The sequence below is a fragment of the Ctenopharyngodon idella genome, chromosome 7, assembly GCF_019924925.1.
Source record: "Ctenopharyngodon idella isolate HZGC_01 chromosome 7, HZGC01, whole genome shotgun sequence".
NCBI lineage: Eukaryota > Metazoa > Chordata > Actinopteri > Cypriniformes > Xenocyprididae > Ctenopharyngodon > Ctenopharyngodon idella.
The window spans coordinates 24,428,785-24,456,002 of record NC_067226.1 but is presented as its reverse complement, the minus strand read 5'-3'; the positions used below and the strand labels follow the sequence as shown (position 1 = coordinate 24,456,002).

The following is a 27,218-nucleotide window of genomic DNA, read 5'->3' as shown; positions in this document are numbered from 1 at the left end:
AATATGGCATTACCATATTACTACCATATTACTATATTTTTTAATCACTCATGGCATTATTGTTAGTGATAGGATATATATAATTTATTATGGTCCTATTTTATACGAAGGTCAAATTAAGAAAATGTGTAAAAAAACTTTCACCATGCCTTTATTATTTTTAAATGCCATGTATACGTATTTATTGTTTTACCCTAGTGCCAGACTTTTCCTGACTTCTTAATTCTTAAACCCAGAACTTAAAATGTGAAAAAAAAGGCCTACATTATTGTATTTGTTTGTTGTGTAAATTATTGAAATTTTGTTTAAGTGAGCTTGATATGTATGGAATATAAGACATCTATGTGAAGTGAAGAAATTATATAAAAGGTCAATTTAATTGTGTGTATTTTGGGTACATAATATTCTAGCTATTAAATTAGTCTTGGCAAAAAAAAAAAAAAAAAAGAAAAAAAAAGAATTTAAATTAAAAAAAGGTTTAAAATGACTTTTACACCACAGAATGATATTAAACACGTTAAATGATTGCACAATACAATTTGAAATGTGACGGGAATGTTCATGACGTTTCGTTAAAAAAAATGACAGAATTGTCCATTGTTCGTAGACAAGTTAAAACAATAAAAGCTTGAATTAGGCCTACATGACAGGATTATATTTGAAGAAACACCCTACTACTACTGCTACTAGTTATTATTATGAGTAGTAGTATTACAGTTTTAGTATGTGTAGGCCTATTTACTTATTTGTGTGTTTGTTTATTTATTTATTCGGTCTAATCATTTTAGTAGCGTAATTATTGTGACTTTTATTTTGAACAAATGCATTTCCTGTAGCCTAGTCATTTCAAGTCTCTCGTTAGGGGTCGCTATCTTCACGCTCCTCTGAAAGCAACTCTACACTCTGATCACGTGGTATGACCGAGTAGGACGGCCATCTTCCCTAAAACACAAACAACAAGAGCGTACTAGACATCAACACGCAACGACCATTGGAGAGGGAGAGAGTAAAAAACAGTAAAAACGGAACACGATTCTCGAGGAGGAGCACAGAACACAAACAACTGCACATGCATCCAAAGTGAAGATCGTAGAGTTTGACGGGGCGACTGGACAGTAAAAATCGCATCGACAGCTCCAGAAATACGGTCAGCAACTGTGTGCCTCTCTCCTTGAATGTCTGAAGCGTTAAATGGCAGATGGGTGTTGCATTAAGTTTTATGCAAACTTGGAAGGGGAAGGTCAGTGTGTGTGAGCAACAAATGCATATTAGTGCATAAGGAGCTTTAAGAGGCCAGCGCTTGGTTCAGTGGGAATAAATTGTGCTGTTAAGTAGAGAGGCTTTTTGTATGTTTGGCAAGGCAGCTGTGGCCGTGGGTTGAAGGCCACGGGAAGCAGCGGAGTGGAGTTTGGAGGGGCGCCGCGTGCACAGGGAGGGGGAGTGTGCAGGCAGGGCACGCGCATGCACACTCCCCCTCCCTGTTCACGCGACGCCCCTCTAAACTCAACCAATCGATAGAAAAACGATATCAATCTGCTTTTATGGTCGTTTTCATTCAGCGCAGACATTGAACAGCGACATCTTGCCTGTTACAAAATAGGCGCTTTTTATGTTTGTGTTGAGCGCGAGGACATATCGAATGTGAATGGTCTAATGCTGAGTAAAATAGTTAGTTAGTTAGTTAGTTGTGGTTATGTCCCATTCGTGAACGACTCGTTCTTTTGAGTCGGATCTTTTCATTGAATTGATTGAACAGATTTACAAAATAGGCGCTTTTTATGTTTGTGTTGAGCGCGAGGACATATCGAATGTGAATGGTCTAATGCTGAGTAAAATAGTTAGTTAGTTAGTTAGTTGTGGTTATGTCCCATTCGTGAACGACTCGTTCTTTTGAGTCGGATCTTTTCATTGAATTGATTGAACAGATTTACAAAATAGGTCTAAGCGATTGGATTAAATCCGTCTGAGCGGTTGTCGAATCTGCAGTTTATTGAATCAAGAACTGTCAGATTCGTAGATTCGAGAATCATAAGTTAGTTAGAGCATTTTATTGGAGTGAAGGACTTACAAGACGCAAAGTAAGTTACTTTAGTAGTTGAATAGAAGAAGTCTTTCAAATAAAATGTCGTGTGTGTATATATATAATATATATGTGTACATATATATATTATATATGTATATATATATATATATAAGTATTGTACGTCAGTTTTTATCAGCATAGATACCAAAGAAAGCTTTAAGTGCGTTATAAAGTCAGAGCATTTTTAACCAAGATATGTAAATTTAGTTTTAGTTAATCAAATTAAATTATATTTAAGTTGTAATTGACTTTGTTTTATGAACTTGAACTGAATCAAGACTGCAACAAACTGGTGCACATGAAATTACTATAAATATCATTATTAGTAAAACTTACCTATTAATATTCTTATTAAAACAAATTAGGCTTAATATTTGTTATTGTGCATGATGCCAGGGCTGACCTGAGGATATATATGAATACTATATATCCTCTCTCTCTATTTTTGTATATATATATGTATATCACTCAATCAGTTTTTTTTTTTTTTTTTTTCAAACAGTTCTTTGAATCAAACATTCTCGCCTCTTTGGGCTTGAGCTGTTTGCTGTTATTTGGCAGCTGATCATATGGACATTGCAGTTCAGCGATGAATTATGATCACTCTCAGGCATACTAATGTATTCCTAATTGCGGTTTAAGTTACAGGTGTCTTCAGTTGTTCTTGGGATGACATGTATTATCATATGGTACTTTGTTTAAGAGCCAAACTCCCCCAGTGAATACTATTTATTCTCCCCCTTTGTTCTGTTGCTTGGATATTTCTGTTGCTATGACATCTATGGGTGCTGTTGACGGAACACCTGGGATGTTTCTTTTCCATCTACATGTTATCCTGATTGTACAAACTCTTGTAGTTGAGTGCAGATGTCAATAATCCAGAAAGATTTTAACCTAAATCTAGCTGCACTTGCCCTTTCCAAAATATAGTTTTCTGGCAAACTTGAGGTGAACTTTGCCACAAATGAACAGTTTTAGCTATTATGCTTTAAGATAACACCATGACTGTGTCCGAAATTGCCCTCTATTAGTCCACTAATGTAGTTCACTTGAGGGAGTGAATGAAAGCGAGTGAGCGGATTCAGACACTAAGTGTGCCTGAAGGGCTGCACTTTTGCATAGTTTGTGCTTGCTATTTAATAATTAGGCTATTTGAAAGTTAGCAAACTGGCAGCTCTAGTAGTAAGATGAAAAGATTTATCTTGAACTCTGACATGGAAACTGTCTATAAACCTTAATTAAACAATTTAATAATCAATCAAAAAGGAATTTATACCTGTATGATATTACGCTGTACCCATATTGGACCAACAGTTCCATCCATCCAGAAAATGGATGGATGGATGATTCAGCTGTGGGCGCCATCTTCTGGTCAGAGGTGGAAATTCATGCAGTGCATTATGGGTATTCTCTAGCTGTTGAGCGTACATTGGTTGTACCCTCATTAACGCGGTGCATTGTGGGATTGAGTGAGTTCACTTGATAATGTCCACTGTGGTTTCGGACACCACTACAAATGGCTGTCCCCTCAAATAGTGCCCTATTTGAGGGTATAGGGGGCGATTTTGGACACAGCCCATGCGTTTCCTAAGGCATGGTCTATTTGAGTTTGTTTGTGGTCACGTTTATTAAAGATATAGAAGCTTGTTTCTGTCGCGGAATTAAAAAAAAATTATAAGATAAATTCAACTTTTTATCTCACAATTCTGACATTTTCTCAGAATTGCGGGATATAAACTTGTAATTGCGAGTTATAATGTCAATATTTGCTAGAAATAAACTCTGACTTTTCTAATATTAGATAATAACTGACAATTCTGATGTTTTTTCTCGAAATTACAAGTTTATATCCTGCAATTATGGCTTCTTTCTTGCAGTCGCGAGTTTATATCAATTCTGAGAAAAAAGTGAAAATTGTGAGATAAAACAGTCGCAATTGACCCTTAGCAAAGACCCGCAGTTGCGAGTTTATATCAATTCTGAGAAAAAGTCAAAATTGTGAGATAAAACAGTCACAATTGACCCTTAGCAAAGACCCGCCCCCCTTAGTTACTGTTGCTTTGTCCGACAAGCCATGGCGCTGTCACGCTACACAGAGTGAAAAATACATTGCGGAGCAAAGAGGACACTGACAACACGTCGACAGACAAGATAGAACAGGTTACTTATGATATTAAACAAAGTCACAGCTTTCAAATTGTGTAATTTTTTTTTTTAAGAAATTCAAAAAATAAAAACCGTTTTGTGGCTCTTTAATGTGTTGTGACAGATCGCTGTAGTGTTTCAGTTCAAGCGGCTCGTGAACCAATCATCTCTTCTTACTAGTTAATTTATAGCATCAAATAAACATGAATGAACATGAGAAGGAATGCTGTTTCAAACGCAGAAAGACGTCAGTACACACCATTTTTCAAGTTCAAGTCCACCGAGGTTAATCTTCTAACTCCTGACTGCTTTGTCGGACAAAATGGCGGATTCGGCGTTATGATTGTTTAGATAGCTTTTCAATCAAACTCCCAGCGAAGGGTCAATTACCTTTTTTATTTTTTATTCAGTGGAGGGAACAAGCTTTCATATAAAGACAGTATCTTTAAGAATATTTTTTAAAAGAAGAAAGATTTATTTTTATGCATACTTGGCCTTCAAATTGATAGGATACTAACACAGACACCTGTTGGTGCATGTGCACTGCCCACCTTTCTTTGTTTTAATGGCTTCAGTTATAGTACTTGCATTGCATAGTCCACAATATTGATAAGTTTTGTTTATTTGTTTGTTTTTCTCCTGCAGATAAAGGAGGGAGAGGGATTGTCGGCGTGAGGAGAGGGTCACCAGCTGGGACCTGGTCCACACAGCATTGCCAGTACAACAGGAAGAGTTAGAGAGACACACACAGATAGAGAAAGAGAGAAGCTTATTGGGGTCATAACTGCTTCTGGCAGCTGTATTATCAACAAGTTAGTCTCTTTTTTTTGTTTGTTCGTCTGTTTAGTTTCCCTGCAGTCAGTCGACTTTAGACGTCAGTATCAAAACTCTGCAGTTATTGCAGTCCTACAGGTATTACTAATTTTAGAGGGTTTTCGTTTATTTTTTTGTTGTCCATTTGTTTTTATTTTTGTTTTCATCCGCTGTGAACAAGAGAGCTCTTACCATCTCTGACCTTTTGTATTTCTGTTACTCTGAGCACACACATCTTGAATAAGGCAGCTAAAACCCTTCTCTCTTAAGTTGGCTACTCTGAAACACACAAAAACACACGCACACACACACCTTTCAGCCCTCTCACCCAGACTTGGTCCAGCCTAGTCTTGCCTGCGCCACTCCCCTGGACAGGGTAAGAATAACATATAAACGGCTGTTTACACAAATATAGATATGTCTTTCAGTTGTGTGTGCATTGTGTCAGTGCACACTGCTGTGTAATAAAAGAATCTGTGTGTACTAATGATGGGAAGTAGTCTTGCAACACATTTGAGTTGGTTGTAATCTCATGTTCGGGTATTTTCGTTTGTAGACTTTCACCTCTGAGAAGGAAGGAAGAATATGACTGCTGAAACACTTAACTTTGGCCCAGAATGGTAAAATCCTTTTCTTTCTAATTAAGTGTCTCATTTCTTGTTGCCAGTTCTGTTTTTTTTTTTTTTTTTCTCCATCCCTCGTCTTTGTTACAGTAATATTAAACTGTTTTCAACATTGATAATAAGTTTCGTGAGCACCAGTGTTTAAGTTATTGTTTTAGTTGCATTTTAATTTGTAAATTTAGTGCTGTCACACAGTGACACTAATTTAGTGCATATTGTGCTTCAGTGGAAGCAAGAACATCTGACCATCATTTTACATCTTGCATTTCTTTGTTTAAAGGATTAGTTCACTTCAGAATTAAAATTTCCTGATAACGCACCCCCATGTCATCCAAGATGTTTATGTCTTTTTCTTCAGTCGAAAAAAGAAATCAAGGTTTTTGAGGAAAACATTCCAGGATTTCTTTTTCCGTATAGTGGACTCAAGTGCAGTTTCAAGGGTCTTGTCTAGCGAAACGATTGGTCATTTTCTAAAAAGAAAAAAATGATGTATATACTTTTTTAACCACAAATGCTCGTCTTGCACTGCTCTGCAATGTGCCACGCATATACGTAATCACGTTCGAAAGGTCACTCGTGACGTAGGCGGAAGTACCGCGTTATGAAAAAATCTCATTTTCTCCATCTTCAAAATCGGCCAACATCATTGTTTTACTTTTTTTTTTTTTGTAAAGGGCGTTTGGCTTTGTAGACACTGGATCGGTACTTTCACCTACGTCACGCTTAACCTTTCCAACGTGATTATGTAATGCGTGGCGCATCGCAGAGAAGTGCAAGACAAGCATTTGTGGTTAAAAAGTATATACATTTTGTCTAATCCTTTAAATGTTTAAAAATTCTACAGTTTCAAGGTTAAAATGATATTTTGAATACCAGATTTTCATTGTGGAATTTTGAATGGCACTGTACTGAATCTGATAATGTATAAAGAGAGATGGAATGCAATATAGTGTGGCAAAAAACAACAACATAGCTTTTGTCACATAGCAATAAATAGCTTCTATGTATATAATTTATAGTAAGGTTTTATATTAATATTTTTTCATTCTAAATAGCTTCAGTGTATTGAGCTTCAAAACTGTCACTACTCATAATATCTTAGAATAATACCCATGACTCTTCCCCAGCACTGCTCATTACTTTCCCCATATTTCTGCAAGGCGCTCTCTCTCGTCTTTCCATTTTTCCCAACCCCCTTCTCTCCCTGTATCTCCTCTTGGCACACGCTTAATGATTATGCAGAAATTAAACCGTTAGGCGTGGTTCTCTGCTGAACTAAGGCTCTTCTGTGCATAGTTGGTCCTTGGCCAACAAAAGTGAATTCCTGGGTTTGACATGTACAATGCAGGGGTGGTTTGTTGCCTCAGAGCCTTCTTCATCAGCTTATCTCAGCAGGGTAGTATTTATGTAAAGTTTACAAAGCCACCCACAGCTCTGCAACCCCTTTTCCACCGACAAGGTATCTCAGTCGGCACTGCTTAAAAGTGGTTTCAGGCAGGAAAAACAACTTTGCACTGGCCTCTAATAGCTGCTGGGTTTAAACCAGGAACCGCTAACGTCAGATGCTGGAGGCGGGATAGTGTCAGCGCTGAGTGAAGTTGTCAAAACAACAACTCTGGTGAGACTGACACACAACAAATCCAGATTTCTCCCATTATAATCAACAGAGCTGTTTACACTGTAAGCATCTGACATGAAGCTTATTCAGTTCTTAGATACAGAAACTCCAGTCACTTGATTTTCCTGTTTGTCTAAATGTAAATATTAAGAAATATACACTATCATTCAAGAGATTGATGTCTAAGATTTTAGTACATTTTTGAAAGAAGTCTCTTATGCTCACCGAGGCTGCATTAGGCTGCATATTAGTTTGTATTTTAAAATATCTCAAAACTCTTAATACTGTGTTGTTTGTGATTGTTATAACGTAGTCACTTGTCATAGTTTGCCTGTTAAAAGTGAAAACACTGACCAGTTTCAACTGTCCAAGCATCAGCACCAATTCAATGGAAAAGGGGTGTGAGAGATCCTAAATAAAGCAGGATGTAGAGTCGGTGTTGTCAGGGCCGTCCTTGGACGGTAGCCAGGACTGGAGCATTTCTCAATGATCCTTTTAGATTGTTGCTGCTGAATCTCTTTTGATCTGATTTTTTTTTTTTTTCTCTCTCTTTCTCAGGCTTCGAGCACTTTCCAGTGGAGGCAGTGTGTCTTCCCCTCCTGCCTCTCCTGCTATGCCAAAGTACAAGTTGGCCGAGTACCGTTACGGCCGAGAGGAGATGTTAGCACTTTATGTCAAAGACAACAAGGTGGGAAAATGCTCGAAACATCTGGGTTTTGTTGGCCTGTTTTTAAGGCTAGACAGTAAACAGTGCAAATATGGAAGTGAAGATTTTTAGTCAATAATGACTTAAATTTTAGGTCTGTTCTTCACACACAACATTTTGATTTAGAATGTAACTCACAAGGTGTGTTCACATTTACTGTCGTTTAGTGAATTTTCGCAGGGAAAATCCAGGTATTTCAATAGTAATCCACAAAAATCTGAAATTTTGTGTGAGGGCGAAAGTTTTCACAATGGAATTAAATTTTGCTCATTTGACTGCAACTTTAATGGGCAACTTTAATGGTAGCGTACTGTTTTGTTGCCTTTTTTGGAGCTTGACAGACCCTGGTTTCTTCACTTCCATTGAATGGAAAAGAACAGGCTGGACATTTCGATAAATAAAAAAACGAATGATTTGAGTGACATCAGAATAATTTGATCACACAATTTTCGGTTTGAAGTTTCGGGTGAACTTTATGTTTGTAAATTTCATTTGCTTAATATGATAATGCACCATAGGAGTGATATTATTAGATATTTATCAGGGTATTTCCTGGGTCAAAAATGGTCTTTGGTGGTGGCGAACGAACACGGTAATCCAGACACACACAGTACACAGTACCCTACCCACTGAACTGCGAGCCCAGTACTGACAATAAATCCAAAATAAATATAAGGAAACAGTTTGTAATGTTAATTTATCCTATTCATTAATGTAAATTTGTATGTAAAAATCTCTAAGTTACTGATTTGAAAAGTTAGTGATAAAATGAACAACAAAGTAACATTAAATGGCAAATTAAACACATTAAAAGTGGCAGGTCTGTTATTTTACGTTTACACTCTAAGACTGAATGCACAGATCGTTTGACATACATTATCAGACAGTATGGTTATCTCTATAAATTGGGCATTTAAATAAGATTGTAAATCCAGAAAGTTTGCGACGTGTAGTTAGCAGCATGAAAAATATATATTATATACAGAAAGCGAGCAAAGATTGCTGCCATTATAATCACTGAAGCTGTCAATCACAACGCAAGGTACACAAAGCTGAACTCTTGTGAAAACTCCCATTTTGAGTAGTGTTGAGTGGATTCTGACTAACTTAAACACAACTGATTGGCCATTACATTCAAGTGCTCAACAGATATGTCTGTGACTGGCTACAATGCTGCAAAAACACATTGTAAATAGAAACCTGAGACGCTCTTCACACGAGCGGCGTCATGCAATGCGACAAAAGACAATAGAACCAGTTATAACTCACTTATATTACTCACAGGAGCGTTTTAAAGCAGCCGACTATCAGTGGGTATCAGTACTGCAGAACGGCAGGTATCGTCACGTTAAATGATCAAATAATTCTTTGGCAAGACAAAAATTCATTTTGGCGGCCGCCACAATATTTTCAATGCAGAAAAAACCCTGTTTAGACATTTAATCCTTCTATAATTTTTGTAGAGTACAAAGATTGTTTGTAAATGTCACTCTACATGTTTTGTGTGCTCAATGTATGCTGTTGAGCAGTGATCTGCTCTTAATTGTTCTTACTGTCTCTTAATAGACGTCTTTAGTGGAGTTCACATGGCCTGAGGTTTAACACAGTGTGTCAAGTACATGTTTCCACTGGTCGACTTAAACATGCAAAAAATGTCTTACCAGTACTGACACAAGTCATAAAGGTTTCCATGGGCAACGGCAGCGTCAGAGCTCTGTGGCAACAAAAATAGACTGTAGAGGCTGTGCCTTAAGATAATCATTTACCATAGTTTATTTTATTGCAGAAAATATATTCAGTGTGTACTGACCTAGCATATTTATTTGATGTAATTGCTTTTAATATGTTTGAAAAGTGTTTAAGATAACTAGCCACTCAAGTCTCTATGTAGGACATGTAAAAGTTGACCAGTTCATGTCTTGTATAGGAAGCCACGTCACCGTTGTGCAAACTTAACCCTTGAATGGTCACAGTTCCTTAGGACAGAAATAACAAACTAACAAAATAACAAACTCAGTGTAATTTCCATTTGAAAGTGCGCATCACTACAGTATGCCCTATTCACTCCGAAGGCTAGAGCACTTGAAATGAAGTATGCAAGGCTTTATTTTCACTTTTGACAATTTTATGTACTCTACCGTTCAAAAGTTTGTTCAGTGAGAATGAGATTTTATTTTATTTTTTTTTTTTTTTTTTTTTTTTTTAATGTAAATCCTTTCATTCAGCAAGGATGTATTAAATTCAAAATCAAAAGTGGCAGTAAAGACTTTTTTTTACAAAAGATTTCCATAAAAAAAAAAATATGCTGTTCTTTTAAACTTTCAATTCATAAATGAATTCTGAAAAAAAGGCATGGATTCCAGAAAAGTGTTTATCAGGACAATGAGCAGCAAATCAGCATATTAGAATGAATTCTGAAGGATCATGTGACACTGATGAAATTATTAAAATAGTAAACAGTTCTTTTAATTTGTAATAATATTTCACAATTATTATTCACATTTTTACTGTATGTTTTGAAAATCTCTCAATGCAGTGCCCTATTAAGAGTACAAAATCCCATTCAGAATTTACTGTCCAGCGAGTGAATTTACTGATATTTTCAGTCAGTCATTTGCAGCAGTAGATTGATTAATGGTGTGTGTGTGTGTGTGTGTGTGTGTTTTCAGGTCCCTGAAGAAATGCAGGATAAGGAGTTTGCTGCTATTCTGCAGGATGAGCCTCAACAGCCACTAGCACTGTTGCCTCTCACTGAAGAGGAGCAGGTGAGAGGCGCACACTTACACGTCTGGCATTTTAAGCTTCAGGCTGATTAGACATGCATCACACACAGTGTCCTGTGAAAGTAATCTGAGGTGGGGCGGACACATTTTCCAGAAGTTTATGAACACTCTTATATTAAAAAAAAAAAAAAAAAATGCCTTTGGCACTATAGGAAATTTTTATCTATACTGATTCTTGGGGTTTTTGGTGTGGTCCTGGTTTCATTCCTTGTGTATTTTTATTTATTTTTTATTTTTTTCTTTGCAGAGGAACTTCTCCATGTCTGTCAACAGTGTGGCTGTGCTGAGGCTTATGGGTAAAGGGGGTGGAGCCGTCCCGGCTGGGGTGAATCGAGGCAGAGGCAGCGTGCGAGGTGGTCGAGGCAAGTTGATCTATTTATGTGTACATGTTTGTAAATTATTCATGTATTGGCAGAGATGCTGAAGTTTATGTGATGATGTGTGTTTAGGTCGAGGAAGAGGAGAGGGCGGATTCTACCAAAGAAGCAGTGAGGAAGGAGAGGGTGGTTTTGGTCGCAGCGTTCGAGAGATCCATCGCAGCCAGAGCTGGGATGACAGGTATTTTATTTTATTTTATTTTATTTTGTAATTTTTTTTTTTTAAAGTAATTTTAAAACCAATTTTTTTATTTTAATTTTTGTAGTATTATTCCCATTATTGTGATATCAGTGTGTTGTCTTCTCTCTCATCTCGATAAATATAAAAACCCTTTTAATGTTATCAGCACACGATCTAAATTAATAGGCCTACTGAGGCAAATCAAATGCCATCTTGATAAGCCTCCCTCCCTTTCATTCTGCAGAAGTGAGAGGCGTTTTGAGAAACCTCTGCGGAGGGATGGTGTGCGGCTGGGTTTTGAGGAAGGATGTCCAGGTGGCAGAAAGGAGTTCATGCGCTCTGATAGTGACAACTGGCGCACGCTGAGAGAAGAACAGGAGGAGGAGGAAGCAGGAGAGACTGGTGGCAGCTGGAGAATCACTGGCTCACGAAGAGAAGGTAACACAATACACATCACATATTTACACTTGGCATTAAAGGGCACCCATTATGCCGCTTTTTACAAGATTTAAAATATCTACATTACAATATTTTCTTCCCTCAGTGAGTTGTACCCTGTCTGCCAAAACAGCATGTCTAATGAGACTGCTTTGGTTTTAATGGGGATTTTAAAAAAAGGACTGTGTGGATTTTTATCATTGTAGGGTGGTTGTGTTCACATGCTGCCAACACACATTTATATCCATACACCATGTAAAAGTGGATTTTGCATAATAGGTGCCCTTTAAAAAGAATAGTTCACCCAAAAACATCCTCATTGTACGTCATCACAACTGGTATTTATGAACAACAGCAGAACTGATATTTTTCTGACATTTATTTTTCTAATGTTTTTTAAAGTAAATTATGATAAATACTTTGATTGTTACATATACCTACAACATTTGCATAAGTTAATTATAAATGTTAGCTAGATTATGTTCAGTTACCTGTCTAGCTAGGTATTCTGAAATATAAATAAATAAGTTTTTTTTTTTTTTTTTTTTTTTTTTTTTTTTTTTATAAACGTCTAAGGGAGCAAGCTCTTTTTAGGGAGCGAACATTTCAGGGGGTTGGAAGAATTTTGTGACAGACAACTCTTGTAATGGCTGACTTCTTCATCAGTGCCCTGACTACTGAACAAGGGAGCTGATTGAGACGCACCCTAGATATAAATGATAATCTGTCTTGGCTGACCACTTCTTAGTGAATCACCTGAGGTTTACCATGTGTAAACAGAGCTTATGTTATGTTAAGCATGCACTACTTGTTCAAAAATTTGTATTTAGGTTTTTAAGGAAAAATAATACTTTTATTAAGCAAGGATGCATTCAGTTAATTAAAAGTGACAGTAAAGACATTTATATTATTACAAAAAAAAAATTATTTTAAATAAATGCTGTTCTTTTGAACTTTCTATTCATCAAATCAAATTAGAATGATTTCTGAAGGATCATGTGACACTGAAGACTGGAGTAATGATGCTGAAAATTCAGCTTTGCATCACAGGAATAAATTACATTTTAAAATATATTATAATATAAAGCAGTTATTTTTAAATTGTTATATTTCACAGTTAAGGCTGTCACAATATCAGGTTTTTCAGTACATTATTATCATGACCAAAATAGTCCTTGACAGTGATATATTGCAGTATCTATAGAAAACTTGAAAAAATAAATAATGCTATCAGTTTTGGCCACTGAATCACAGCATTGCATACAAAAGGAACAAACACACTTATTTGCTACCTGCTATTGATAAACAAAACTGATCAGATTTTAAGACCCACACCATGTGATTTTATTTAGAGGAGACTAAAACGCTAACCGTTTTTCACTTAGCACAGCATCAAAGTACGACAATTTCTGAGAATAACAGCATATTTTTACTACAAACTCAACTCAAAACTTGTATACACTTGTGATTCTCCTTCCTAGATGGTGGCCCTCGCTCGGCTGGTTGGCGGGAACACACTGGTCCAGGTGAAGTTCGCCGCAGGAAGTTTGATTTCGACTTCCGGGATGGAGGGAGTGAGGGAGGCAGAAGGAGAGCAGGCAGCGATGGAGCAGAAGAGGAAAGAGACGGTCTGCCAGAGTGGTGCACAGATGAGGAAGACGGAGAAATGGGAACCTTTGATTCTTCTGGAGCATTTATGTCAGTTAAGGTGAGACCATATGATCTAGTCTCTAATGACTTCTGATCTATGGTTTTCTTTTCTTTACATTTTCTGCTCTTCTTTTCTCTTAGAAGGGCCCGAAAGACCCCATTCCAGAAGAGGAGTTTGAGTTCCAGGGGTTGGAGGATGAGGAAGAGAACTGTGCTAATCAAGAGAAGAACGGCACTGGTGCTGAGAAAAGCGAGAAAGGTGGGAACAGAAATGGGAAAAAATAAACTCTTAAAGCACAGTTGTTGCAAAAATGAATATGATTGCTTTGTGTGAGGAACAGACTGAATTTTGACTTTTTTTGTACAGCAAAATACAATTTAAACATCTCTAAACTTGTATGAGATTTACATAAAAAAAAAAAAAAACATTTAATTGATACATGATTTTAAATAAGGGCATTTTCAGGAATATCTAACTTGGTTCCCTCGATTTTTCTCTTTCCACAGATGTCATTGACTCTGCTCCAGTGTCTGAAACTGAAGTGAAACCAGTTTCTCCTTCCCCTCCTCCTCCTCTCCCTCCCTCTCTTCCTGCTCCTGTCCTTGAGGCTGTGCCCTCTGCTGCCCCCTCTGGCTTGGAGGAGCCTCAGCTTGTCCCCTCCATTCCCAACAAATTACCAAGTGAAGGTAAAGATTACACTTTTTTTTATTTCTCTTTTTTAAAGTTGATTTTCCTACAGTTGAATGAATGGGTGACACTTAACGTATGTGTTATCTTTTTTGTAGTGTTATCAGAGGCCATGTTAGATTTGAGCCCCAGTGCCTCCTCCAGTCTGCCTTCATCGCCTCCCTCCTCGTCCTCTGCTGCTACTGACCTCCCACCACCGGGGGGTGATATTGAGGATGACGAGGGCATGAAGCACCTGCAACAGGTACCACAGAAAATTAGTTTCCGAGAGTAATAGGTCAGACAACATAATATCTGACAGAATTGATTTACTAAAAGGTTTAGTTGCAAAAACTGGTAATATGTTTGCAGAGTTCAAATACTTGTTTCTCCGAAAAACAATGCTACAGCTAGTTATTCTACTTTGAAATGTGCATTCCCTGTTGGAATGTCTGTTTTTGTTTTGGTCTGTTTGATCCTGCCCACTGCCAGTTTACCCAATAGTATTTCTACACACTGGGTTGCCAGTAAGCGGAAAACACAGCAATGGAATCCAGTAAACAAACTGGGTAGGAGATCCCAGATTCTACCCGACCTAAAAAGCCTCTGCAATTAAAAACATTGCAAACGTATACATTAGCTGATCAACTTATACTGTAAGGCTCAATTACGCTCATTCCTATTTCGTGTCCTCAATCTGGCAACCCGCATGAGCATTGAGTCTGATGAGGAGGGGGCGGGAGAAACAACTCTCTGATATTTTGAATTTGGACTGCAGTACCCAGTTTAACCACTAGCTGTCAATATTACATACTGCACTTTTTAACCATTTCACTTTCAAGAGGGTTAGCCAATCACAACATGGTTATTTGCATACAGAGGTCTTAAATGCAATAGTTAAACCTTCTGTTTAATTCTTAGACAGAGAGAGGGTGAGAAAAAGGTCATGTAAAACTAAATTAACATTTATAATTTTTGGTTATAATTGTAATTTTTTGTGCTAAAAACCTAGATTAACATTATAAATGAAATAAATTATTCAATTCTTGTTATATTTTATTATAATAATTAATATTCTAATATTTTTTTGAGATATAAACCTGAATTAACATTATAAATAGACTTTTTGGGGGGAACAAATGCGAAAAATGTGTAGAATATGTCCCCTCTTTAGATAAATGAAATTATTTATAGAACACTTTTTAATTAATTTTTTTATCGAAAAAAGAGATTTTAAAGGTGATTTATGTGTGTAGGAGGCAGAGAAGATGGTGGCAGCGCTCCAGGACACATCTCTAGAGGAAGAGTGCTTCACCCAGACTCTTCAGGAGAGCAGAAACACAGCCTCTGCTCTTCCTCTCTCCCATGACTCTGCCATGAAATGGTTTTACAAAGACCCGCAAGGAGAGATTCAGGGTACGCATGCATTCTCTCATAGGAGGTCAACTCATGCATATGGAGCAGTACTTTGAGTATAATCCATTAATACCATCTCCTTTGTCTGTTCTGTCTCTCTCAGGTCCGTTCAGTACAGTGGAAATGTGTGAATGGTTTCAGGCGGGGTATTTCGCCATGAACCTGCTTGTTAAACGTGGTTGTGATGAGGGATTTCAGCCGCTGGGGGAAGTCATTAAGATGTGGGGGCGTGTGCCTTTTGCCCCTGGCCCCTCCCCTCCGCCCCTCCTGGTGAGGAATCAAGCCCATCTTCGCCCTCAACCACCCCGGGGGGCAATCGTGAGTCTCTGGGTGGAAGGGTGAATGTTGGGGAATAATGTTCCATGGGGTTATTTGCATTCTGGGAATTTTTTTTTTTTTTTTTTGGTTCATTAATTTTTATTTTAGGTCAAGTGGTAATAAGTTTGTTTGTAAATGTGTGTCTGCGTGGGTTTGTGTGTAGATTTGCATTTGTGTTCACGTGGAATGTGTGCAGGGTGTCCGTGGATCCTTAAAGCAATGCTTAACACTTTATATTTGTCTTGAATTCTTGCATTAACATATAATTCCCTTAAAAATGCTGATACTCTGTGTGTGTGAATGTTTTCATGCATTTCTCTTTCATGAATAAATGCATGTATCTGATCTCGCTGTCATGGGTTAATGTGTGTTATTGATCTCTCTGTGTGTTTCAGGGTAATATGGATCAGGAGCGGCTAAAGAAGCAGCAGGAATTAGCTGCTGCCACGGCTCTTTACCAGCAGCAACAGCAGCTGTTTCAGCTCATCAACAGGTGAGTGACTGAGTGTTTGTGTCTTTTTCCAGTGTCACTGAATACATTTCATATGTTTAATACTGCTTTTTTCCATGTAGGTGTGGAGAGCAGGGTATGATGCCTTCGTTAAACAGGTCGATGTCAGTGCCAGATACAGGGTCCATGTGGGACATGCATACCTCAGCCTCACAGCCAGCAGGTACACACACAAAACACTGAAATTATGCTTTTTTGTAGGTCTCCTACAATAGGCGTCTTCTCAACATGTTGACAACACAAACCAAACTCTTCCAGGCCTCAACCACAACTACAGTGTTTGAGGGTCAAAGTAGATGTTGTTTGCAGGCAGCCAATGAAGACCATAGGCTGGCATTATGCAAATTTTTTACATTATTATATAGGTTTTTAACAGGAAGTGAGACTGGAATCAGTTCAGAATCAATTCTTTCTTTTAGGGGACAATAACTTTATTTGTTGTGCACTTTAAAACTTTTTAGACTTTTTACATTTACAAACAGCTATATTACACACTGCATGAAAGGTAATATTTGAAAAAGTATAATAGGGGCACTATTATGAATCACCCTTTGTTTTTTCCTCACACGCTCATATCCGAAAATAAACAAACATTCTTTCATCTTCTCTCTTTTTTTTTTTTCTTGAGCAGGCGGTGAGGCCAGTCTATGGGACTTAATGAATTCTTCAACTCAGGGTCCAATTCTAGAACAGCTTCAGAAGGTGAGAGTTAACGCTGATGGCCTCTGCTGGTGATCTGAGGAAATGCACTGAATTCAAAACTCCTGTTCTTATTACATTGTGTTGTATTGTGTTTCAGCTACATGAGAGAAGAGAAGCTGAACTCAGGGCCAAGCGTGAGGAAGAGGAAAGGAAACGGAGGGATGAAAAAAGGCGAGAAGAGCAGAAAAGGAGAGAGGAGGAGGAGCTTTACAGGCGCAAGCAGGTATCTCATGTTAAAATAACCTCAAATACATTACCGTTCAAAAGTTTGGGATTAGTATGCTTTTTTTTTTTAATAAAGAAATTAATGCTTTTATTTACCATGGATGCATTAAAACATTTACATTGTTACAGATATATATATATATATATATATATATAGAATTATCAACATTGGTAATAAAAAGTTAATAAGAAAAAATGTTTCTTGAGCAGCAAATCAGCATATTAGAATGATTTCTGAAGGATCATGTGACACTGAAGATGCGTAATGCTGAAAATTAAATTTAAAATGTAATAATATTTCACAATATTACAGCTTTTACTGTGCTTTTAATCACATAAATGCAGCCTTGATGAGCAGAAGAGAATTTTTATTTTCAAAAACATTAAAAAAAACAAACTTTTGAACTGTAGTTTAAATTTAATTTTGTTTTGGTAGTTATGTATTTGTACATTTTCTCTCACACTCCCTCTCTTTCTTCTTATCTTTGTATCTGTTTTCCCCAGCAGCAGGATTTGCTGATGAAGTTGCTCCAGCAGGCTCCGCGTCAGGGTTCCTCAGGCTCCGGGTCGGGCTGGAGTGGAGGACCCATCCCTGGGCTGGGAAAGCAGACCAAGCCCCACAACCTCCTGGACATCCAGCAGGAGGCTGAAAGAATGCACAAACAACAGCACAGAGTCCAGCAACAGCAGAGGGTAAGACACATACATAAAAACATCACTGGTGTGCCGTCCTGAAAATCAAAATAAATGCATTATGAATGTTTCGCTCTGCAGTGGAGTGATGCCTCTTCGTTGTGGGGAGCAGCCGGGTCTTTGGATGGAAAGGTGGGTGGTGGTGGCAGCCCCTCGGGAGGAGGGATGGGCGTCTGGGACGAGGCCCTCAAGAACCAGAGCGCTCTTCGCAACAACATGGGGCTGAAGAACAGCCGCAGCAGTCCCTCATTGAGGTAAACACAAACAAACCACATGCTAACGCACAAGTTGAATAGAGTTTTCAATGGCTCATACCAATATCTAGAGCAATTGTGTGTCATGGATGCATATAACTAACAGTTTAATAGTCGCAAATGAGACATACACAATTTAGCTGTAATTTGCTACAATGTTCACTAAAATCCTAGCAAAATGTCTAATGTATGTAAACATTTTAAAGCAGAAAATGTAATTCTTCCATTGTCAAGGTTGTCTGTAAATTTATCAAATAACCACTACTGTTAATCAGCTAAAATGATTCCAAGATGGCCAAATATCAACCAATTCATGAGTTTGGAAAATACTCTGGAAAATATGCATGTGATAGAAAAAGCAAAGCAATCTGGGAATCAGACCCATGACCCTGGCATTGCTAGCGCTATGCTTGAACAATCCAAAGTGTGTGTTCTGGCTAAGCCGTTTGTATGTGTTTGTGCAGTGAGCAGTACATGATGAGGGGCCGTAAACGCACTGAGGAGGAGGAGCGGCTGTTGAAACTCCTGCAGGGGATGAAGTCTCAGGATGGCTTCACCACCTGGTGTGAACAGATGCTGCATGCGCTCAACACCTCCGCCAATAACTCTTCCTCTTCCCAGGATGGTAAGATGTCTCTCTTTCAGGATTTGCATACACCAGCCTTTCTCTCATTTGGGATGCTTTATATTTAAAAAATAAACTGAGATACAAATTCTCTTTCTACAACGTCTGCAGAGGCTGTTGATTATTCTGAAAAATAATTTAGACTCATCCCTCGGTTTGTAAAATCTAACAGAAGACATGTTTACAGTAAACACACACTTATTAGCCTAGCAGGCCAGAGAGTTCATAAGCAGAAAAACGAGTGTGCGTTTGTGTTCACAGTGCCCACCATTGTGGCGTACCTGAAGGAGGTGGAGTCTCCGTATGAGGTGTTGAACTTTATCTGCTCCTATCTGGGCGACACTGTTGAAGCCAAAGAGTTCGCCAGACAGTTCCTGGAGCGCCGTGCCAAACAGAAAGCTAACCACCAGAGACAGCAGCAGCAGGTGTGTGTGAAGGAAGATGTAAAGCCTTTGTGTGTGTGGTGTTTGCCTACTTGAAATAAAATTCTTGGTCTTCTCTTATAGCTCTCCAAAGAGATGGCTGGACTTAGCATGAACAACTTCCCTCTCCAGGTATGAGTACAACTCTGTATTGACGGTGATTTTATATTTCCATGATGGGCAGAACCAAGTAAAATTTGTTGTTTTTTAATTTTTAATTCCTATTCTTACACTCTTTTTGTCGGTTAGGATACTGTACGAGGAATGAACCCCAGTGCCCTGCAGTCTATGTTCCAGGCAGTGCATTCTGGGAAGGGGGGTGTGGTCTATGATCAGGCAGCAAAGCTGAAGAAGAAACAGCCCATGATGCTGCACTCTGACCCAAGCATCTTAGGTACCCTTCCCTGTCTATTGATTCCTCTTTTGTTCTGATTCCCAAAACAAATGACTCCTATGAACTCGTTCTTTTTAGTGATTCAAAACCTTGTAGCACAACCAGTGTAGTCCATCTGATTTCTGAACAAATGACTCTTATGAACTGGTTCTTTTTAGTGAATCAAATGCATACAGCTGATATCTTACTGATTCATTTGGCATTATTTGATAATGGAATGGCATTTCTTTTTCCAAAATATCTCCATAAAACGCTCTACAAGAATCGTTAATGGAACTTTTAATGATCTGAAAACAGCTAGAAGGAATTAAAGAATTTTGTATGGTTCTTGTATGCGTTAGAATTCTTCAGAATCAGTGCTCCTGAATAAAATGGTTGCATATTTTTTTTTTTTTTTTTTTTAATTTTTAGAACTCTTCTGAAAAACCTACACTACTGTTCAAAGGTTTGGTGTCAGAAAAATGTATCACAGTTTTCACAAAAATAGTAAACAGCACAACTGTTTTCAACTTTCATGATCATAAAAAATGTATAAAAAGGTCACATTTTGAGTGGGTCGCAGAGTGTGTAGTCAAAGAAACGACAACAACAACAAAAAACATAATTCTAAATGTTTTTCTGATGCAAGACTTTTATTTTGAAAGATGTGTTGTTGACTCATATCAGAAGCATTTTAAGTAAAGATTGCCTGAGAAAAACACATTGTCCTGAAGCAGTATGGTCAGGCTATATGTCAGAGTCATTATTCTAACATTATTTTCATAACTTGTTACAAAATAAAGTCTCTCACCTCAGAAAAACTAACTTTCCTAACCTGTGAAACGTTACACTGTGGTTGTTGCTCGTGCAAATGCGGAGGCGCTCGCTGTATATCACTTTACTATATATAAAGAGCATTTGAAATTACAAGCATGCAAAGTCATAATTATGTTGTCAATTATTAAGTTATGAAATTACCAAAACTGTATACTGATCTATGATATTTGAAATGTCTTTATCTCTATTTCTGTGTCTTTTTAGGGTATTCATTCCATGGTGGCCCTGATCGGTATGGTCTAAACGAGATGGAGATGGTCGAGGATTACTGAATCCACAGCAATAGCTACACGAGGCCTTTAAACCCGCGGGTCCACCTAATCAGACTCCGCAAGTCGAATGTGCACTGCTTTGAGGGGGAGGGGATTGGGGATAAGCCAGGAGTAAGGTATCAGTTTAGGGGCGGGTGGGTTTTGCTCTGGGAATAGAAGAATGTAATTCAACAGGGAAGGGAACAGGTGTGAATTTATTTTTGTGTGTGTGTGTTTTGGGGACGGGGGGGGGGGTGATAAAGTTCTGGCACTTACAGCATTAAGCACCTTACACTCAGACTAATGCACTTTATTAAGATGTAATTTGAATAGTTGTTTTTTTTTTTCTTTCTTTTTTTTCTTTCTTTTTTGAGACGATTGACATGTATATTTATGTGGTATGGCTTCAGAAATATTACCACATACATATACTGTGTGTGTGTGTGTGTGTGTGTGTGTTGAATCAGAACTGGAGTTTGTGCTGGGAGGAAACGGTGGCGATTGGGGGACCATTGCGTGTTTCAGTTCAGACATTATCAGAAAAACAAATCCTCTCTTTAAAGACAAACACTGTTGTTTCATTTTTTTTATATACATATATATAAAGTTTCTATAAAAAATGTAAAGCTATTATAAAAAAAAACTTTGATTATAAAACTTGAAGATTTGCACTCACATAAAATGCAAGTTAAAAAGATAAAAAAAAAAATGTGTTAGATATAATAGAGATGAATATTTTTGTGATTGTGTGCCTGTGTGTGTATGTGTCTATACACGCATGTTTGTTTGAGACTGAATGAGTGTGTTTTGTGTGGGCGCGCGTTTAAAACATACCAGTCTGCACAATGTATTTTTTTTAATCGCTTACTTAGACGTATGATCAAAAGAGGCCATTTCGTCATTTGGAGTGAATTTTTTTTTGTATTTTATGAACCGAATGTGTGAATGTGAACGCTTGTGTACAGGAGGAACTGTGTATTACTCCTCTTGTAAATGTGCAGTATGTGAGCGAATGAATGAATTAATTAATGAAAGAAAGGCAGAGAGAGGGGGGCAACGGCACAACACATCCTCTTTCACCAGCCCTTCATTCCCCAACAAAGAAAGACCTCTAGATTCAAACACAAAAGCTTTAGCCCATTTTACGCCAACCAGCACTCTTTAGTTTTCGTGGCGGGGATCGCAAGGGACGTCTTTTCCTGCCTCCGCTGCCTCATTTTTGCCTCTGTGAGGTTTAAGAACACGTCATTAGTTTTGTCATCATCGTTTTGTTTGTGTGTTGTTGTTGAGCTCAATTCAATCTTGTATACTTTTAGGAAATGGTTACTTGTGGTACGTACGTTGCGTGTGTGAGTGTGTGTATTTGTTATTTTCTGTCCCCACATCTGTGCCTAAGAACTAAAGGGCGAATGATTAGACTTCATTGCTGCCATTAAGACATTATTTTTTTAGCAAATGGGCGTGGTTTCACAAGGCTCCACCCCCACATGCCTCCCATGCTTCTGAACCAAGAGCCTCTCTGTACAGTTCTGTTGTAGCCTGGGGATGCTTGGATGAAAGAAATGTTTAATATTTGGAGGATGTGACCTAACATTGCCTTTCTGTCCACTCTCTTGTTCATGAGTGACTGAGGTTCTGACTATTTTTGGCTAAAAAAACAAACCACAACAACGACAAAAAAAAAAAAAAAAAAAAATGATCGCAACAAACTGTGCAAGTGCACTCAGCAGTGCACACAAAATGTTTGAATATTTTGTTACTTGTTCATTGTTGTTGTCAATGACAATGATGGTGATTTATTTTTTTCTTTTAATGTTATATATGATTATATATGAATCTGAATATAAACAAAGTATTGGACTACAAGGAAGAGCACTTGGGGCTGCTACTTTTTTCTTCATTTTGAAAAATTTCCTTGGATTTTTTTTAGTTGCCACCATGTGAAGTGCTTTTGTGTACTTTTTTCTTTCCTTCTTAAAAAAAAAAGTTGAATGTATTCCAAAAATGTAACGGTGTAGATGGAGTTGCTCAACACAGGATATTAAAGCGTAATCAGCAGGACATCAAGAGGAGCGTAATTGAAAGTCGTTTTTGTCCGTCAAGAGTTCTTGATGGAAATACGTTCAAGATGGCTACCGCAAAAACACACTGCCTCTACAATCCTGTTCATATAAACTTTGACTATGAAAATGAGAACTTAAAAGATATTCTATTCCATACTGGAGTTTTGGTTGTTTACAAACCACACAGACATTTGTGGGTGCTTTTTTTTTTCCTTCATTTTTGTGGTGATTGAATATGCGATTCTGCAGTTGAGAATCGTTTTGTTGGAGGGGACTTCAATGGCATGACGTCAGACCCTTCCTTTGCATGTGGATTTGAGCGAAGCCTATATAACTCGCTGACTGAAACAAACTTGGATTGCTGGAACACAAGTAATGGAATTACATCAAAGATTTCTTCATGTACCTTTATCTTATGGACAGGGTGTGTTTTTAAGAATCATAAAGGCGACCATATTTTGTTTACGGGACTTCTTATGTTCTTTTGTTTACTAATCTCTCTTTGTAATGAAATCAAAATGATCATCAAGACAGAAGAAATGCTTTATGTACCTGGAAAGAAGGCAAAAATCATACAGCACAGATGACCTCTTGGTACTTTGAGATGCATATATTGAATGCTTTAACATTTTTCCCCTTCCCCCAATCATTTTTATGTCTTGTGGATAATTTTGGATGGACATATCTATGATGGACGTTGATGAGAACAACAACAAAAGAACATATGTATGACCTCAGATCTGCCAGATAATTCCTTGGACAGTGTGAACGTGCTCATAATTTTTGTATTTTTGGACGTGGTGTCATGGCCATCATCTTCATACAGATAAAGGGACTAGCACTGCCCTGATACCCTCACTATGCACTTTTCATTTGCTCGAAACTGTGAGGAACTTTCACTTGGGCGTGGAGAGCAGAGGCAGAGAACGTCCACTTTCTGTCAGCAGATGGGCGCTTTGAGAGGTTTTGACGCCCTAGCATGAGAGTCATTCTCCTTATGGTGGTTGTTTCTCAGTCTTTTTGAGAACGACACCACACAAGCTTTACCGTAGAAGGATAAGGGAAGTTTTAGACACATTGGGACTTGTGGGGAAATCCTTGAAAATTTCCCATAGAGGATTTTCACTGAACAATGTTGATATTTAAGACTATACGAACAGTCTCCAAACTTGGTTACATTGTGGAGATTCAGAACATATTTACTCAACAGTGTTCTCCGTTATGTAAAAAGGTCCAGGGTGCTTTTTTTTTTTTTTTTTTTTTTTTTTTTGTGGACTGGAATTGATTATTTCATTGATGACTGAAAAGGCTTTTTTTAAAGACTGGAGGACAGCTTTTTTTTTTTTTTTTTGTATTGGAGATAAATAACTAATAAGCTCCATCAGCTCTACAACCACCTGCTGACTGCATGGCTGAAGTTCACCTTTGGCTTGAAGTGGTTACGGCTCTACAAGACCATTTTTTTGGTAAGAATACTATTTATTTGTTTTTTTGGTTACATGTTCATTCATTGATTTATTGATTCTTTCATTCCCCTATTCCTTCATAACAACTGTTAAGCTACTTTAGGTTAAAGGTGTGTTCAACTACCTAGTGATGACTTGGCAATCCCCAGAGCATCCTAGCAAAACAAAATATGCTAAAACAGTGGTTCTCAACTTTTTTTTTTTTTTTTTTTTTTTAAACTCCAAGGTCCCCGTTGTCCATAACATTTTTTTTAATAAATAATACTTTAATAAAAACACGCTCAGGGTAGAGTCAGAAAGTCAATGGAGAAACGCCTCATTGACAAGATTGGTTACATGTTTGTGATGGTAGGAAACAACGTTTTTGAGACTGGTAAGCTGCAGTTTTAAGGAGAAAATACTCAGCAATGGTGTTGGCTGATGAATTTGCACATGGTTTGTCTTAAAGCATGTTAAAGGGTTAGTTCACACAAAAATGAAATTTCTGTCATTAATTAATTACTCACCCTCATGTCGTTCCAAACCTGTAAGACCTTTGTTCATCTTAGGAACACAAATTAAGATATTTTTGATAAAATCCAAGAGGTTTTTTATCCTCTATAGAAAGCGATGAAATTACCACATTCGAGGTCCAGAAAAGTAATAAAAACATCATTAAAATAGTAAACGTGACTGCAGTGGTTCAACTTTACTGTTATGAAGTGACAAGGATACTTTTTTTGCCCAAAAACAAAACAAAAATAATGACTTTATTCACCAAATTCATCTCTCCCTGTCATTCTTCTATGCTATTTACATCCAGCGCTTCCGTGTTTACGTCCGAACACCGGCTCAGTATTGGCCGAAGCTGTTCACGTGAGCAGCATGATGATATGCATGATGATGACTCGGGAGCCGGCCAATACTGAGCCGGCGTTCTAGAACACGGAAGCGCTGGACGGAAATAGCTTAGAAGAATGACGGGGGAGAGATGAATTTGTTGAATAAAGGCGTTATTTTTGCGCATGAAAAGTATTCTCGTCGCTTTATAAAATTAAGGTTGAACCACTGTAGTCACGTTGACTATTTTAACAATGTTTTTACTACTTTTCTAGACCTTGAATGTGGTAATTTTGTTGTTTTCTGTGGTGGATTGAAAAAAAAAGCTTGTGATCCGAAATTTGTGTTCCGAAAATGAACGAAGGGTGAGTAATTAATGACAGAAATTTCATTTTTGTGTGAACTAACCCTTTAAGAACACCTCATAGACATAAACAACATGAAAAACTTGATTCCCACCACAGGGGGTCTTTAAGCCATCTTGAGGCCCTCTTGGGCATTTACTGAGGGCTCCTAGGTGGCCCCGGGACCCTGGATGAGAAGCACTGTGGTGTGGCAACCACCCACAATGCACTAGTATCAGGGGTGTGAGGACTTTTATACAGACACTCATATTTTCTTAAAAATGTATTATTAGATATACTTGTTATTTTCTCAAAATAACTTTTCTTCCTTTTCTCTGCTTTGATTAGATCTTTGCTGTTCCAGTTTTTCAGATGGAGATGGAGGCTCTCCACTGCTTCGTATTCATCTCCATCTCCTCTTTAATTTCCCATCATCAGCCTTCAGAGGAAGATCCCAAGGTTGGAGATTCCAAACAGCACATGAAATCATGACTGTATGACAAGAACTTAAAACCAGGAGGAAGAGGAGGAATGATGAACTCATGGCACCATATTCGGACTACTAAGAGGAACATGTTTCCTTGCCAGGAGGAGGGAGTGAACTGTGAATGCTGGAACAGCCGAACTGAGATCTCGAACCTGCACAGAATAGTTCTCCTCAAGTGCAGCCAGAGTTAACATTACAAACACAACACACACATGAATAATAACTGAAATACACCTGCATACACATTCATTAAAAAATGAATTATCGATTACACAAACGTTCTCTGACATGGCTTAACACAGTCCCACTACACTTCGGTCTGGCTGCCGTGTAAATAATGTATATAACCCTTTTCCCTTTCTCTGTTGGGTTTTCAGGTTTGTGTGAATTTTTTTTTTTTTTTTTTTTTTTCTATTTTTTTTCTTCCTTTTATGACATGCCTTAACAGTTCAGTTCTGCCTATTAAGGCACACTTAAGATGAGTAAAATAAAAAAAAAAAAGAAGGAAAAAAAGTGAGACTAGCTCTGTGACATAATAGCGTGTGATTTTATTTAAGGAACCCTGAAATGATTTATAACATTACAAATGATCCCCACAAAAGACGTGTAATTGATGAATTGGTGTAACTGGGCAAGTTTTTCTAAAGATGCAACCTGATTTGCATTTTCAAAATGAGAGGCAAAAACTGTTTCCAGGTCAAGATTTAGTATGCTTAACATAAAAAATGCCTTTTCATCTTTGATCTCAGAAATAGAAGTGGGTGTTCAGAAATACTAACACATGCTTGAGCTAAAGATGAGAAAGGATGTGATTTGTACGGCATTGCCCTCTTAAGATGATTATGTAAAGTTGCAGGTCAGATTAAACTAGAGATGCCTAATGTCTTTACTGGTATGCAAAAATACATGTTTTAAAAAATTAATGATAATACAAATACATGTTTGTCATATCTATTGATTCATTGTGTGAAAAGCAACAATACTGTGTTGACGCTGTCACAGAGCCGTGTGTTCATTTTAAAGTGATCAACTGAATAATAATAATTCAAATTCAAAATCAGCAATGCATAATGAGATCTTATACGTCTATAGTCATACTTATCAGACATGTCTGAGTTGGATGTCTTGAAATTTCCAGAGATGCAACCATTTAAAAAAGGTCATAAACCATTTTGACAATAATGTTTGAATATACATTATGTGAATAGTTTTTGGGGTTTCTGGTTTGTTTGAAGAAAATTAATAAATACTTCTGAATGAAGCACTTGTTTGGATTTTATTTTTCTCATTATTTGGCATTTGACAAAACAATAGGGGGCAGGTGTCAT

At 37.6% G+C, this 27,218-nt stretch overlaps 1 protein-coding gene across 2 annotated transcripts; it reads left to right on the top strand.

Moving 5' to 3' along the window:
- The first annotated feature begins 96 nt into the window (after positions 1-96).
- On the top strand, positions 97-27,151 carry gigyf1a (GRB10 interacting GYF protein 1a). 2 transcript variants are annotated; one of them, XM_051899404.1, is made up of 26 exons: positions 97-1,147; positions 4,874-5,417; positions 5,598-5,661; positions 7,841-7,970; positions 10,658-10,753; positions 11,019-11,133; positions 11,221-11,329; positions 11,574-11,767; positions 13,249-13,475; positions 13,559-13,676; positions 13,925-14,104; positions 14,204-14,349; positions 15,341-15,500; positions 15,604-15,818; positions 16,214-16,311; positions 16,392-16,492; positions 16,961-17,031; positions 17,129-17,254; positions 17,761-17,949; positions 18,031-18,203; positions 18,668-18,828; positions 19,090-19,253; positions 19,335-19,382; positions 19,500-19,644; positions 20,665-24,240; positions 25,752-27,151. In XM_051899404.1, exons 3-25 carry the CDS (start codon positions 5,627-5,629, stop codon positions 20,730-20,732), a joined length of 3,069 nt encoding a protein of 1,022 aa, XP_051755364.1. In that variant the 5' UTR covers positions 97-1,147; positions 4,874-5,417; positions 5,598-5,626; the 3' UTR covers positions 20,733-24,240; positions 25,752-27,151. The 2 variants fall into 2 exon arrangements, with proteins under 2 accessions (XP_051755364.1, XP_051755365.1); XM_051899405.1 differs by having other exon boundaries at positions 98-1,147; positions 15,604-15,770.
- Positions 27,152-27,218: the final 67 nt, after the last annotated feature.